The sequence below is a fragment of the Octopus sinensis genome, unplaced genomic scaffold, assembly GCF_006345805.1.
Source record: "Octopus sinensis unplaced genomic scaffold, ASM634580v1 Contig19123_ERROPOS200000, whole genome shotgun sequence".
Classification (NCBI taxonomy): Eukaryota; Metazoa; Mollusca; class Cephalopoda; order Octopoda; family Octopodidae; genus Octopus; species Octopus sinensis.
This window is the reverse complement of record NW_021836180.1, coordinates 67,867-83,387: the sequence shown is the minus strand read 5'-3', so window position 1 is coordinate 83,387 and position 15,521 is coordinate 67,867. Positions and strand designations below refer to the sequence as shown.

Here is a 15,521-nt window from a genome sequence, read left to right as displayed (position 1 = left end):
TTACATTAATCTTAATCTTATTTCGGCCAGAGTTCTTTCGTCACACTCCTGTGACATCAGTGGTCCTTTGCTTTCTTCTTTCTTATTTGTGTCTCTCCTTACTAACTGTCAGCCATTTTGTATTTCTATTGTATGTGTCTTCATTTGCGCATGTGTATATCTCTATGTGCGTCTATGTTTCAACACACAACTTCACATAAAAAAATCTTGCTCAACAAATATATAAACGTAGCATAATCCTGTAATTGTTGATTTTGTGTTATTATTATTATTTATTTTTTTTGTGTGTATCAAGTGTGAATATATTTCCAAGACTTTGCAGGTTCTGTGACAAACTTCTTACTTTTATGTCATCGAAATTGTAACCTTCCATCAAAATATTATTCTAATTTATGTCCCAAACACCAGTTTAGTAATCCTTTCTACTGGAAGTACAAGGCCTCAAATTTGTGGGAAGGGATTAAGTCGATGACATCGACCCCAGTACGTAACTGGTACTTATTTGATCGACCCCGAAAGGATGATGAGCAAAGTCGACCTTGGTAGAATTTGAACTTAGAATGTGATGACAGATGAAATACCGCAAAGCATTTTGCCCAGGGTGCTAAAGATTCTGCCAGCTTGCTGCCCTAAAACACCAGCTTAATATTGACAAAGTTATATCACTAAATTCTTCATTATTTTGAAAATTAATTGGAACAAAGGCAATGCACTTCAGCAGAGATATGGTAGAGAATTAGTTAGAGATATTTAAACAGAGTTCTCAGCATTTAACACTACTAAATTGAGGAAAACAATCATTATTTAGCTGTAGGTTCACATTGTCTTTGGTCATTATATGTTTCTTTACTGGCCACACAGGGCTGAAATACAGAGGGGAAAAATACAAAGTAGAGCTTTTCTTTTGGGGAAGAAGAAGAAAAGAAGAAAAAAAAGTTGGTCGAATTCCGATCAAAAGGGATCGTGAAAAAAAAATGGTAGTGGGAGTGTAATCAATAGGGATCGTGTATCACAGAAATGTCAATGTAAAAAGAGAAAACAGATTAAGTTTATCTATGGAAAGAAAAGCCTACAGAAAAGACCACGGAAACCTTGGGCAATAGTGTCATGCAAAAATAAACACATTACAGTAAGTGGCTCTCTTTTCCCCTTTTTTTTTTGGTTCGTAGGATTATGCTCAAGCTGGCTCTGTCATTCACACATGCCATCCTTGCTACATTCACCCATCTTTTTTTTAAACATTTACTAGACAAAACTTCCCTCTCTACTCTCACCTTCCTCTTCAAGTAATACTTAAAGAAGTTGATGAGAGATTCACCAGAGAGGAAAGTGTTTGTCTCTAGACCTTTCAGTCATGTCCACCATACACATTCTTTCACTATAGCCACAAGTACAATGAAAATGGTTCTTCCTTCCAGTTTCAAGGAAGGTGGCACGACAATATTCACGATAGACTCGGTTGATAAACTGACTCATCTTTTGTCATTAGAAATTCTTTAAAGAAACAGGTTTTAATAAATAAATATCTGAGACAAATAATTGTATAAAACTCTATCCTACGTTTATCACATCTGTATTTTATCTTGGTTCATCATTACTATCATTCTTATGATATTAGAAACTATTTGAAAAGCCTTGACATTTATGTGTACATCTTATTCTGGATTTCTGTTAAGAGATTTGCTCTACTCACATCTTCAAGTCAGTGCCCCAGTATGGTCGCAGTTTAATAACTGAAACAAGTAAAAGAATGAAAATTAAGATGAATCCATTTTAGTTTCATGATGGGATAATATAGAACAAACACTAAAGACCAAAAGTACAACTTGTTGGGTAGTGTTGTAAGACACAGGAATATGTTGGAAGAGTTTTATCACAAAACTTATGGAATCCATATTCAGTGTTAGCAAAGTCAAATGTCTTCGACTTCACATCATCATCATCATCATCATTATATTATTGTTGTTTACTTTTGTATGTGCCGTGCAGAATTCGTTAATGTATGAACAGGTCAGCTTTGCTGTCACTGACACTTACCTGTTTCCAAGTTAGGTTATATTTCCTCATAGCCAGATATGTTTCCAGTAAGCTTTCAGAATGGAGGACAGAGCTTGTACAATATCCACACTTGTCAGTGACTGTGATATCATGTCAAACCAAGAAGACACAAAACACACACACACATCTATACATAGAGATTCAATTATACTGGTAAAGAAATTAGGTACAGGAATAATATCGAATATATTATATAAAATGGTTTATAATTGCTTAAATATTAAATGTAATAGTTTATAATAATGTTTATTTGCATAATTCCCTCTATATCTGCTCAACCCTTTACCTTGCAGAATCAGTCCCCTGTAAAGACAATGCAATTTAAGTTTGAATATTTTGAGCATTATACTGAGAGACTCTGGATTTTGTATTTGGGTTACATACATATCTATAAGTGAATTCTCCCATGAGCTTCTCATTATTATAGCCATAAATGTATCCAGAGTGCAAGGAAGATGGCAGCAAAGAACGAGGGAGGAGAAATGGAAAGTATAGATGATTGTAGAGGGATAGAGAGAAAGAAAGAAAAGTGGTATTCAGTTATAAATAAATAAAAAATACACATCAAGTACAGGACATCACCGAGTGAAGAATACGTAAACACACAGAGATAAGCACAGGATAAAATACCAAAAGTCTAACTCATTCCGTTGTCAACTGTTTTACTACTCCCTATTTTGTTGTAACGAGATTGGATATCATGTATTTAGACATGATTTGATTTCAGTGGTGAAGTTTTGTGTAGGAGCAGTCACACATTTGAGAAATGATGATAGCAGACAAATGATGAAAATATTTGCAGCAAATTCAGTGAATCACATATCGGAGGCTATTCTCTTAGAGATTTCCATCTTCTAGTTTAGATGCATTTTTACATGGCTGTAATCATCTGAGAAATGCAAACCAGAGACCAAATCAGAAATTTGCAAATTCTTACATGTATAAATTTAATGTAATTGAATGACCTGTGCCTCCTCAGACTTCATCAAACCTTTGACAGATCTTGTTTTTCATTCTTCAGTGAATCCAGAAAGCATTCTACACACCAAGCAGTCCTGGTGTTTTTGCCAGTTTAGTCACTGAGAGTTCGGATATACACAAGTGACAATCATGACTGACCTGCCATATTTATATCTGTATATATAAAAGGCAAGATGTGTGTGTGTGTGTGTACGTGAATGTTGTTTATGCACGTCCACAAATTAGCACTCATGTCACTCCAATTATAGGAGGACATTCGTTGAATTATTTTTCTCTAGGCACCTGCAGGTAGTAGTAAAAGTCGATTTTCAACCTTAACTTTTACCAATTTTGAAGTTTGCTAACATGAGTTAAGTCCCTTTTTGCTATAGCGAAGTGAAAATGTGTGTGTGTGTGTGTGTGTGAGGTAGAGAAAAGTTGTGTTCTGATGTATGTGTGTGTGTGTGTGTGCGTGCGTGTGAGGGAGAGATAGAGAAAATGACAGCGTTCACCAAAAATAGAAATGTAAAAAATTTTTTCCTTAAACACGAGATATAGTATTCAAATTTAGGATGTTTTTAAAAGACACTATTTTTTATAATCAGATTATATATACTTTCTCACACAACAATTAAAATATATTTATTTTAAATCGTTCATCTTTCTCCCCACCCCCTCTCACACACACACATTACTTTGGGTGCGAAAGAGATTTGTTTTTATTTTACGCAGAGAAAAAAGTGTTTTGTTGAGAATCTATTTATTTAACAACATAGAAGCAAAGAGGTAGGTAACAATTTGTTAGTGAATTACACAATATAAATGGGTAAAATTTCTGGGGCTTCACCACACCCCACCCCACCCATTTCTCGGACCACAAAAAGGGTTTTGTAGCATATTAGGAGGCCAGGGTAGTTGATTCCCTGCAAAAAATCCAATTTTTTTTTCTTAGTGAAAATTGTGCAAGTGTTGTCTAAAAATTTGCCTGGAGTTTTTCATGGTAAATTTGAGATTAAAAAAAAATGTTTTCCATATTCTTAATCTCCATATTTTCCCACATACATTGAAAAATATATGGTGAAATTTCCGAGGCTTCCACCACACACCACCCCGTTTTTCAGACCACAAAAAGGGTCCCATAGCATATTAGTAGTTGATTCCATGCAAAAAATCCAATTTCTTTTTTTCTTAGTGAAATTCGGGCAAGTGTTAATTTAAAAATTTAATCTAAAACCTTTTTCCATTCATTTCTGTTTATGAAATTCTCTGTACGTAATTTTGCTTTCTCAGTGGTCAAGGCAAATGATGGCTGGCAAAGCAACAGTGCCCTAATGCTGACATTGGATACAATGACCTGATCTACAATAATGCGCTGATTGAAATCGAGGATGCCCTGCTCAAAATGGGTGGGGCAGCATCGAACACATTTAGTTTGCCATCCTCATTGTGACAGGACGTTAACACACTCCCACCAAAGTTACTTCTGGAGTTGTCGTATGATGACGATGGCCTTGCAGAGTACACGAGAGTAAATGAATCGAAATTGCTCCCTGATCAGAGGCTGGTGTACGAAACTGTCATCAGTGCCATTGAAAAACAGGCAGGCGGCATTTTTTCCTCAATGCTGCTAGAGGTACTGGCAAATCCTTTGTAACACAATTAATACTTGCCAAGATTCGTCACGAGAAACAAATTTCATTAGATGTTGCTTCCTCAGAAATCACTGCTACATTATTGCCGGGAGGTAGGACAGCGCACTCAGCATTCAAGCTGCCTTTACATTTGGTGAGGGCCAAGGTTCCTTCTTGCAACATTGGCAAAAATTCAGCTGAAGTTCTTAGACTGTACCGTCTCATTGTATGGGACGAATGCACAATGACCAATAAGGGTGCCCTTGAGGCACTGGACCGGTCACTGAAAAGTATCAGGGATTCTACAGCTTCTATGAGTGGTGTAACTCTATTGCTTTCAGATTTCTGGCAAACCCTTTCTATCATCCCTAAAGGGAGCCGGGCTGATGAAGTGTGCGCATGCCTAAAGTCATCCATGTTGTGGCTCCAGATTACGACCTTAAGCCTAAGCACAAACATGCATGTGCACTTGCTTGGTTATAGCACATCTGCAGCATTTGCTTAAGACATTTTAGCCCTTGGAGAAGGCAAGGTCCCTCAGAATGATAGGGGTGACATATCCATCTCTGAAATGTGCAACACCATGGACAACCCTTCCGATCTTTTGGAAAAGTGTTCCTTAATCTGGAAAGTAATTATGCAGACGTCAATTGGTTCAGTGAAAGAACCATCCTGGCCCCCACAAACGTAGCTGTCAATGCTATCAACGACCAGCTCATAAGCCAAATTCCGGGTGAGGAGAGCATCTACAAATTGATTGACCGGACCTCTGACCACCAAGAAATTGTCAGTTACCCTGTCAAGTTTCTCAACTCGTTGGAGCTAGCAGGGCTTCCACTTCACATTCTTAGGCTAAGGGTTGGATGCCCAATTATGCTAATCAGAAACTTGCTTCCGCCTAAACAGTGCAATGAGACCCACTTAGTAATCAAGTCCCCGACGCCCCTCTTGACTGAGGCCACCATTGTTACAGGATGCAGGAGGGGTGAAAATGTTTTCATTTCAAGGATGCAGCTTTATCCCTCGGTGTTGGACATGCCTTTTGACTTCCGCAGATCGCAGTTCCCAGTGAGACCATGCTTCGCCGTGTCCATCAACAAATCCCATGGCCAAACACTGTCAGTGGCAGGTATCCATTTGGGGTTTTCCATTCAATCAGGATAAAAAAATTGATAAACCGATTCCTTATAGGATTTCTCACTAAAATTGGCTACACCCCATTTTCAACCAAAACTTTTACCAATTTTGACATATTTTACTCAAACTTGATGCCAGTATTACTTAGGACTCATAGGATCTTTGAATGCTTTAAGTTCTCAAAAAAAAAAAAACAATCGATGAGTGGAAATAATTGATAAACCGATTCCTTATAGGATTTCCCAATCAAATTACCTGCAACCTATTTTCAGCCAAAAGTTTACCAATTTCAACGGATTTCTCTCAAATTTGATGTCAATGTCACTTATTTTGGTTTCAAATAAAGTGCTTGATCACTTAATAATCCTAACTTAATCCCAGCCAACGCCGGGCTATACTGCTAGTATGAATTAATTGTGTTGCTATTTTAATCTTTGCATGTAATTATCATCAGGATCCTCAATAATTCCATTTTTTGGGGTTTTTTTGCATTCATTTTTGTTTATTTTTTTTTTCTATACAGGTATTTTAAATACAATATGGATTGTTTAATGGTATTTGGAATCATCTGTGAAAAGAAAACAAAAGTTTCTCTTCTCTATGTCACACACACGATTTCCATTAATGGATTTACGTCACACGTCAACATCGAGGCTGAATATATAAATGAAAGCCAACACAAGACAGAAGCTAAGTTTGTTTTCCCTGTGGAAGAAGACAGTGCCGTATATAAATTTGAAGCTAAAATTGGTGATGTCCATTTAGTTGCTAAATCTAAAGACAAAGATGTTGCCAAAAAGGAATACAAAGAAGCTGTAGATAAAGGTCAGTCTGCCATTTTGTTGCGAGAGACAAGTACATCTGGCGATATTTTTGAGTATAGTTTAGGTAATATTCCAGCAAATGAAAAGATCCATTTACAAATATGCCTTGTTTCTGAACTTTCTTGTGAAGTTGATGGGGCAGTGAAATTTCATATGCCATTTGTGCTTAATCCCAGATATGGTCTTAAACCTGCAGATGAAAATTATCAAAATGCACCTAAACCAAAAGAGTTTAGTTTCAATGCCTCTGTCAACTGGAATTCACAAATCAAAGACATCAAATCAGAACATCCAGTTAAGGTGGAATATCAGGATAACAAGTGTCATGCTACTGTGAGAATGGCAAAGGAATTCAGTTTTGAGAAAGACCTTCTTCTGCAAGTGTACTATGAAGATGTAGAAAAACCACAAGTAATTTTAGAGAAAAGAGATGAGAATTCTAAAGGAATGTTTTCTAAAGATATTATGATGATAAATGTATTTCCAAAACTCCCACAAGTAAAACAATCTGCCGCTAATGACTACATTTTTGTTATTGATCGCTCAAGAAGCATGAATGGAGAGAGAATTAAAGCAGCAAAAGATACTTTGCTACTTTTCTTAAAAAGTTTACCTTTGGGTTGCTCATTTAATGTTATCAGCTTCAATAATTATTTTGATTTTCTGTTCAGAGAAGGAAGCCGAGAATATAGTGAAGATTCTCTGAATGAAGCTTTGAAATTCCAGAAAAATCTATATGCTTCAGGTGGGACAGAAATTCTTGATGCACTGAAATCACTCTCTGACAAAAAACCATTTCAAAATTTCCATCGACAAGTATTCTTAATAACTGATGGTGAAGTCTACAACACAAACGATGTCATTCAATTGGTCAAGTCACAAGTAAACAACACACGATACTTCACAATTGGTATTGGTTCTGGAGCTTCTACAGAATTGGTCAAAGGTATTGCCCGTGCAGGGAAGGGACAAGCAGAGTTTGTGATGACAAACGACAACCTTAAGGCAAAAGTTATGCGTTTATTAAAATTGTCAATGCAACCATTTGTATCTTCGGTTTGTCTCTCTGCCAAACATGGTGAAAACAATAAAGAATTATCCTTTATTTCAGTTCCAGAAAGGCTGCCATGTATTTTCAGTGAAGAAAAATTAATCCTTTATCTAGTTTTACATGAAGCTGAGACTAGTTGCAAAAATGTGAAAATGAATCTTTGTGGTAAAATTGGTGAATCAGACTTTTCACTTGATTTTGAAGCAAGTCTGTTGGGACAGAATAATAAGGAAATGACAATACACCGTCTTTGTGTGAAAAGGAAAATACAGGAATTGGAATTAAATGAAGATTTGGGTAAAGGTGATGAAATAAAATCAGAGATTATCGATTTGGGTACAGTGGCTAATTTAGTTTCAAAGTACACAAGTTTTGTTGGTTTGAAGCAATGTATTCCAGAATGTATGCCAAAGTCCTGCATGGTTTCTTCTTCACCACCACCACCACCACCTCAACCTCTACAAGCTTCTAGTTGCCCAGCCAATCAGTCCGATCTTGATTTAGAAGAAGACTTTGAATATATAAATGTTGATTGTGTGGATTCTGGTGCTGATTTTGGGCATTCTGACTTTGAGTTTGTCGATTTAAATTGCTTGTCTCAGACATTTAGAAGACCATCCAGTATGAGTGATGAGAAATCGTTTCTCACTTCTGGGACAAAAAATAAAGAGATTTTACCATGTATGATGGGGGAAGCAAATCAGAATTGTTATTTGGAAAATGTAGTTGACAATTCTGGGATTTTTTATAAACATGATTCTGGTACTGATTCTGTGGGTTCCAATTGCTTGTCTCGGACATTTAGAAGATCATTAAATGTGAGTGATGTAGAATCCTTTATGTCTTCTGAGACAACAATTAAGAACATTTTAACATGTTTGGTTGACTTACAAGCTTTCTCTGGTTTCTGGAATCTAGACGATCAATTGGCTCAAGCTCTCAATATTTCTCTTAAGGACCTGAACAAAGAGAATCCATCTGTTAGTGATAAAATATGGGCTACAGCTCTTGTTGTTGCTGTACTAAGAGAAAAATTAGCTTCCCAGCATTGTGAATGGGAATTAATGGAAAAGAAAGCAATTGTTTGGCTGGAATCTCAGAATATACAACCACTGAATTCAGAGAAGTTACTAGAAAAAGCTACAAACTTCATAAAAAACAAAATGGTTGCCTAACGATTTCTGTTTATTTCATATTTTAAAACTTTCACTACTGTATAACCGAGAAAAATACTATAATATTTTGAATTATATATGTATATTTCACTCAACTAATTCCTCTGAAATATCAGTAAAAAAATATCTTGTATATCTATACAGCTGTAAAATATAATAAAATATAAAACCATAATCCTGTATTTATTGATTTTGTGTTATTTTTTGTGTGAAATGTAAATATATTTCCAAGACTAAAAACAAGATTAAAAAAAAACATTTAAGCACTTTTGAGGATTCAGTGACTCAAACTTCCTGTTTTTATGTCATCTAAATTATAACCTTCCATCAAAATATCATTCTAATTTATGTCCCAAAAGAGACTGGTAGAATAAGTATTAGACTTTCAAAGAATAAGTCCTATAGTCGATTTGTTTGAGACTAAAGACGGTGCTCCAGCATGGCTGCAGTGAAATGACTGAAACAAGTAAAAGAATAAAAGACTAAAAGAATGTGTGAATATTAGCCCAAATGTTAAATTTCTGAGGAAGACTTTCTGCACTTACTACATACATCATTTCATCTAAATAGTCCTACAAATGTTTACACTGCAAACACATACATCACTAACGCTTGCAGTACTGAGGTGACTATGACTCCCCCTTGTGCTACCAGGACTTATATCAAAGACCTTCTAATTCTTACACCAGTACAATGAATTCTTATTCTGATTCACCAATAAACTAATTCCCATACCAGTTAACCCACTGGCACGACGACACAAGTTTCGATTGATCCAATCGATGGGACGGTCTGTTCGTGAAATTCTTTTCTACTCTTGGCACAAGGCCCGAAATTTTGTGGGGAGGGTGTCAGTCGATTAGATCGACCCCAGTACGCAACTGGTACTTAATTTATCGACCCTGAAAGGGTGAAATACAAAGTCGACTTCAGTGGAATTTGAACTCAGAACACAAAGACAGACGAAATACTGCTAAGCATTTCACCCAGCGTGCTAATGTTTCTGCCAGCTCACTGTACAAGTGGCTGAGTATTCAACATACACGTATCCTCTTAACATAGTTCTCAAGAATGTAACAAGGCTGAATGTGATAAATCCTTCGAATTACAAGCACTACTCAATTTCTTCCCACTGAACAGACTGGAACAGTATGAAATGAAGTGCTTTGCTCCAAAACACAGCGCGAGGACAGGAATCGAACTCAGACCTTACCGAATAACCCAACCACTAACACGTCACTAAATCCAACTTTCATATAAATAAACTCACTAACATTTACACCTTCTGCCCTCAAGTCGGAGTGGTTGTTCCAGCGCGTCCCCCGTGTATTCTTCGTTTTGCCAAGGAAAATATGAGATGGTTTTGGCGAGAACACAAAGTATGTGTGTGCGTGTGTGTGTGTGTGTGTGTGTGTGAGAGAGAGTGAGAGAGAGTGAGAGAGAGAGAGAGAGAGAGAGAAAGAGAGAGAGAGAGAGAGACATCCCATTGATGACACATGAATGAATAACATTTCTACTATAGGTACAAAGCCTGAAATTTGGGTGGTGAGGGATTAAGTCGATTAAAATCGATCCCAGTGCGTAAATGGAACTTAATTTATCGACCCCGACAGTGCGTAAATGGAACTTAATTTATCGACCCCGAAAGAATGAAAAGCAAAGTCGACCTCGGCAAAATTTGAACTCAGACGGGCGAAATACCGGTGTCCAGCCTGCTAACGATTCTGCCAGTTCGCCACATTGAGACGTGAATGAATAACGTATTAAGTTGGTTGGAAGAGTACAAGGGAAATCACTCGTGTAATTTTTTCTGCTAGTGGAAGTTATTTCCCTTGCACGCACGCACGCATACCCAGAGAAGGGAGACTGCGGATGTTAACATATAGCTGAAGATCAGTGAAAAACAGAACACCTATGCTGAACTATTGAGAAATCTACAGTTACTCTATCCAGATTACAAGTTCAGGTTTATATCTGTAATTATTGAGGCTCTAGGATATATAACACATTGCCTAAATAACACTCTCGAGAAATTAGGCTTCTCAGAACCATAAAGGAGAAAGCTAATTCGAAGACTACAGATCCTATCCATCACTGGAACTGTAAAAATCTGTAAAACTTTCCAGAAGTTTATCACTTAAATATATATGAGCATGTCTAGATATGCAACTATGTACTTGAGAATGCATACAAAAAATAAAACATGCAAATCTCCACTTATACATTCATACATACATGTTTATATTCTTTGAAAAATATACATACATACGTGTTTATATTCTTTGGAAAACAAGGGGGTATTCGTGATGGTGTTCACTGAACAAATTAAACACACTACTCGGCAGTGGCTAAAACGTGAACCAATCAAGTTTATGTATATTTATATATATATATATATATATATATATAATCAAAATAAGCAACAAGAATGACTCCGGTAATTTGGTACGATCATTTCGTACTACATCATTTTATTAAATGTTGTAAGTATTACAACAGATTTAAGATGCTGAGTACTCATCAGCCAATTATAGAGGTTTTCCATTAATACAAAAACTTTCAAATCAAGTGGCAACATTATAGAGAAAGTAGATATATAGACAAAGATATATATATATATATATATATATATATATATGTTTGTTTCCTTTCATACAATATTAAAACAATGGCTAAAAGTTTTCTGAAGCTGCACCCCAACTAATTTTATCTACGAGCCACCACTGCTCACGACCTTATGATTGTTAGTCAAATATCCTAATCACTTAGCCACGTGCGTTCACACTCAAAAACATTAGCATGTGTGTGGACGAGTACTCCGTAGACAGGTGTACAGTAAAATTAAACCCGAAGTAGAATTAGTGTGAAACTCCGTATGAGGAAGGTGGGTCTTTGTATCGCAGGATGCAACATAGCTAAATGGTAAGAAATTCGTTTTACAACCTCAAAGAACCGATTCTATCTCATTCGCAATATTCTAAGCAAGTGATTTTTGGTATATAGCCTTGTGTCGCCCCAAGCTCTCTAAGGGCAACTGCGCGGGCGGGACCTGTTTGGGAGCCCGTTACGTGGATTGGAGTATGAAAATCAACACTATTGTTAAACCAGCTAACAGGTATATATCTAGAAATTGAACTCGAACCCTCTGTGCTCAGACGTAAAAATAATTGTAAACACCCAAAAAGATTTGTCAGGGATTTATGACATCAGCATGCAGCTAACCATTCAGGTCCCTCGTAAACACACTAAGAATTTGTTTTTATCAGTTGCTGGGTTGACCTTTGACGATGTTGTAAAACAAAAAAAACCCTAACCATTTTGGGGATAAGCAACCTATCATTAACAATCTTGTCTTTGGCGCCTTTTCTTCTACAGACCATCTTGTGTGTGTGTGTGTGTGTGTGTGTGTGACGCTGCACAAGCATCAACAGCTGACATAATTTCTTCGGCCGCAAATCTATGGCCTCTCAAGACCGACAGATACTACTACTCCTCCTCCTCCTCCTCCTACTACTACTACTACTACTACTACTACTACTCTCTCTCCCTCGCCCCCTCTCTCTCTCTCTGTATATATATATATATATATATATATATATATATATATATATATATACAATATTATTTTACATTACACACACACACACACACACACACACATATATATATATATATATATATATATATATATATATATATATATATATATATATATATAGTGAATCATGCAGGCATGAAGTGGATTTCGATCCACCATAGCCAAATTTCAAGTAACAGTTCAACAGAACTTTTCTCACGTTGGAACAATAATTTTCCTGTGACAGTTTACATTTGTCAGATGCCTTAGCTAGGCCGAAATGCGTAATGTCTTCAGCAATTGACCCTTCTAACCCCTTCTACTTCACCAAAAGCTAGAATTAAGATAACAAGTACCACCAACGAAATCCATTATTCTCAACGATATGTCTATCCTTCTAGATAGTTATAAAAACAAGAACCCCCAAGCAAAAATCAGTTAGTCACTTGTTGACAACTCAATTAGTCAGGGATACAAAAAAGGAGACAAGAATGCAAAACATCCAGACAAATGATACAAAAAAGGGACAGGAAAAAACAAGGACGGGTCATTCGGAGTTTTCTTTCCTCGGTCGAGTTCCAGATTATCAATGCAATTTCGGCTGGTTATACTCGAGATTGCTCCAATCTGGCCAGCCCCAAGGAAAAACTAAGCTAAGAGCACTAGATTTATTGGAAGAAAGCAGCGAATGTATACAAAAACTAGGACAGAAAAAATGGAGACACAAATACAAATGCAAATAACAGGACATTAACAACAGGTGTCTTTCGACTAAGGATGAATTAAATCAAGCTGGCGTGTGCGGAAGTGAAGCCTTACGACAGAGACATAAGAGATGACAGGCATGGGGAGGAATATAAACGTTGCACGGATGGTAGTCGAACTAAGAAAGAAAGGTCAGGCCGAACACCGGTTACGTGAAGAGAGAGGAGGGAAGTAGAAGCAAAGAGATTGAAGAATTAAGGAAGGACGAGAAAAAAGACAGAGTGAAGTGAAAGAGGGGGGAAGGTAAGAATGAAGAGAAAGCCAGGAAATGTGAGAGGGGAAATGAAAGAATGAAGTGTGGAAAGAGTGAAGTAAGTGTGAAGGGGCTGATAGAAAGAAAGAATGAAAGGATAACAGAGTCGTACAATATATATATATATATATATATATATATATATATATATATATATACTTACATATAAGAAACCAAAGTGTACGTACCCCGCCATATGTATATAAAAAGGAATATAAAAATGGGACAAGAACAAGGACGGGTCATTCGGAGTTTTCTTTCCTCAGTCGAGTTCCAGATTATCAATGCAATTTCGGCTGGTTATACTCTAGATTGCTCCAATTTGGCCAGCCTCAAGGAAAAAACCAAATTTAAACAGAGAGACAGACAGACTGACAAAATGACACACGTGCATTGCTGTGCAATGACAATTAATGTGACCATTACTTCTTCTGCGTAAGTCAGCTTTGAATTTATTTTTCGCTGGTGATTCTGGGTGTTTACGATCCATTCTCTGCCTTTTGAATTCTGACTCAAAGTAATGGAACCAGTGCACATCTCCTGTGGCTATTCATTAAAAAAAACGCTTCACCATCATCGTGGTAGCTGTTGGCAGAGCTTCACACGATTGCGCTTATGTGCTTCGGTAAGCTCTTTTGGTACTGATAGTATCTCTCGCACAGACTTTATGGAAGTGAAGCTTATCCTGAGTGATTTCATATGCTGAACCTTGACTAATTTGCGTAGAACATACCACCTCATCGATGATCAGTTATTGTTTCGGCAGAGCCCTTCCTCGAGCTTCTTGGATCTTCATGTCAGCGGTGGAGATTGATGGGCATCGTGCTCCCACTTCGACTTCACTCTTGTCCTGCCGTTTTTTAAACTTCTCGACTCACTCATACATATTACTCATACATGGTAGCGTGCTTTCCCTATATTGTAATGAAAACCTGCGGTGAATTTCAGCCCCTGACACACCTTCAGACCAGAGAAATCGGACCACTGATCTCCGTTCTTCCTTGGTGCACACTGCCACCGGAGCGACCGTATTCATTCCATAACACAAGAAAGAACGGTCAAACCACGGTTACTTAACCACAAGAGTACCTCCTTTCAGCATGCGAAAACTGAAGGCAGTGCGGCCAACCAAGAGGAAGTTATAGTGAAGGGGTCACCGACTGTCTTTGGTCATTAGTATAGTGAAGGTGGTCACTATTATAGTGAATTTGTCACTACTTTGTAGCTTGTTGCTATAACACAATGAAGTGTCCACAGTGGTATCTCGTTAAAAACTGTGTCTATGTGTTTGTTCAATAGTAAGGAAGGACGGGAAATTGGTATACAGAAACAGACGGACAGAACTCAACTGGTTCAATTGTAAAGTTTATTCACAGCAGTGGGTTACATACAATGTAATGCCTTGTATAAGATTTCGGTAAAGTTGTGTTTTATAGAGATGCCTGTAGTGGTGAATGAATGTGTGAAGACATTAGATGTACTTTGTGTATATAGAAAGAGACTTGATAGAAATGTTTCTAGTAAACATGGGAGATAACGGCATTGAGATTGGTCGATACTGTTAGCGCACTTGGACGAAGAGTTGTTCTTGTCAGAGAGACGCCAGCGCAAACACGATAGAACCAAACTACAAACTCTTGGAGAAACGAAGTTAAGGAACTCAATTAAACATGGCCGCAGACACATTATATAAGTGACAATTGGACGCAGTAGAGGGAGCTTATTTATTCGGCCAACCACAGACCAAGGATAGAGCTGTAAGCTTACAGTGTTGTTTCAGCCTACTTTGAGATTAAAAATGTATGTATAAAACTAATGCTAGTATAGACATACTTGAAAGTTTGGATCTTTTCACTTTGACCGGCAGATTTAAAAAATAATTTCTTTGTAACTAAACACTTTTAAACTTCGTATACTGGTAGAATCTGTTACATAAAACATCTTTTTCTCTTGGCTTTCTTGAGAAAATTCTGTAGTTTGTAAGCTATTTGTTATTAAATTTCTTGCATTTCGGCAATTTCAACCAATCAATGACGTCTATTGAGGTGAATACAATTTCTGCTGTTATTTATCAACAACTTCCTGCGGTC

General features: G+C 37.0%; 1 protein-coding gene and 1 long non-coding RNA gene across 2 annotated transcripts in view; both read left to right on the top strand.

Annotated features, from left to right (window-relative positions):
* Positions 1 to 8,940, top strand: part of LOC115232034 (von Willebrand factor A domain-containing protein 5A-like) — a 29,952-nt gene extending 21,012 nt beyond the window's left edge. The window contains exon 2 of the mRNA XM_029801909.2: positions 6,310 to 8,940. Within this exon, the coding sequence (XP_029657769.1) occupies positions 6,326 to 8,836 (2,511 nt within the window). The 5' untranslated portion in view covers positions 6,310 to 6,325 and the 3' untranslated portion in view covers positions 8,837 to 8,940. The remainder of the gene's footprint in view (positions 1 to 6,309) is intronic.
* On the top strand, positions 1,302 to 15,264 carry LOC118762004. Its single transcript, XR_004997788.1, has 3 exons — positions 1,302 to 1,918; positions 3,903 to 3,908; positions 15,254 to 15,264. It is a non-coding gene; the product is annotated as an uncharacterized LOC118762004 (long non-coding RNA).
* Positions 15,265 to 15,521: the final 257 nt, after the last annotated feature.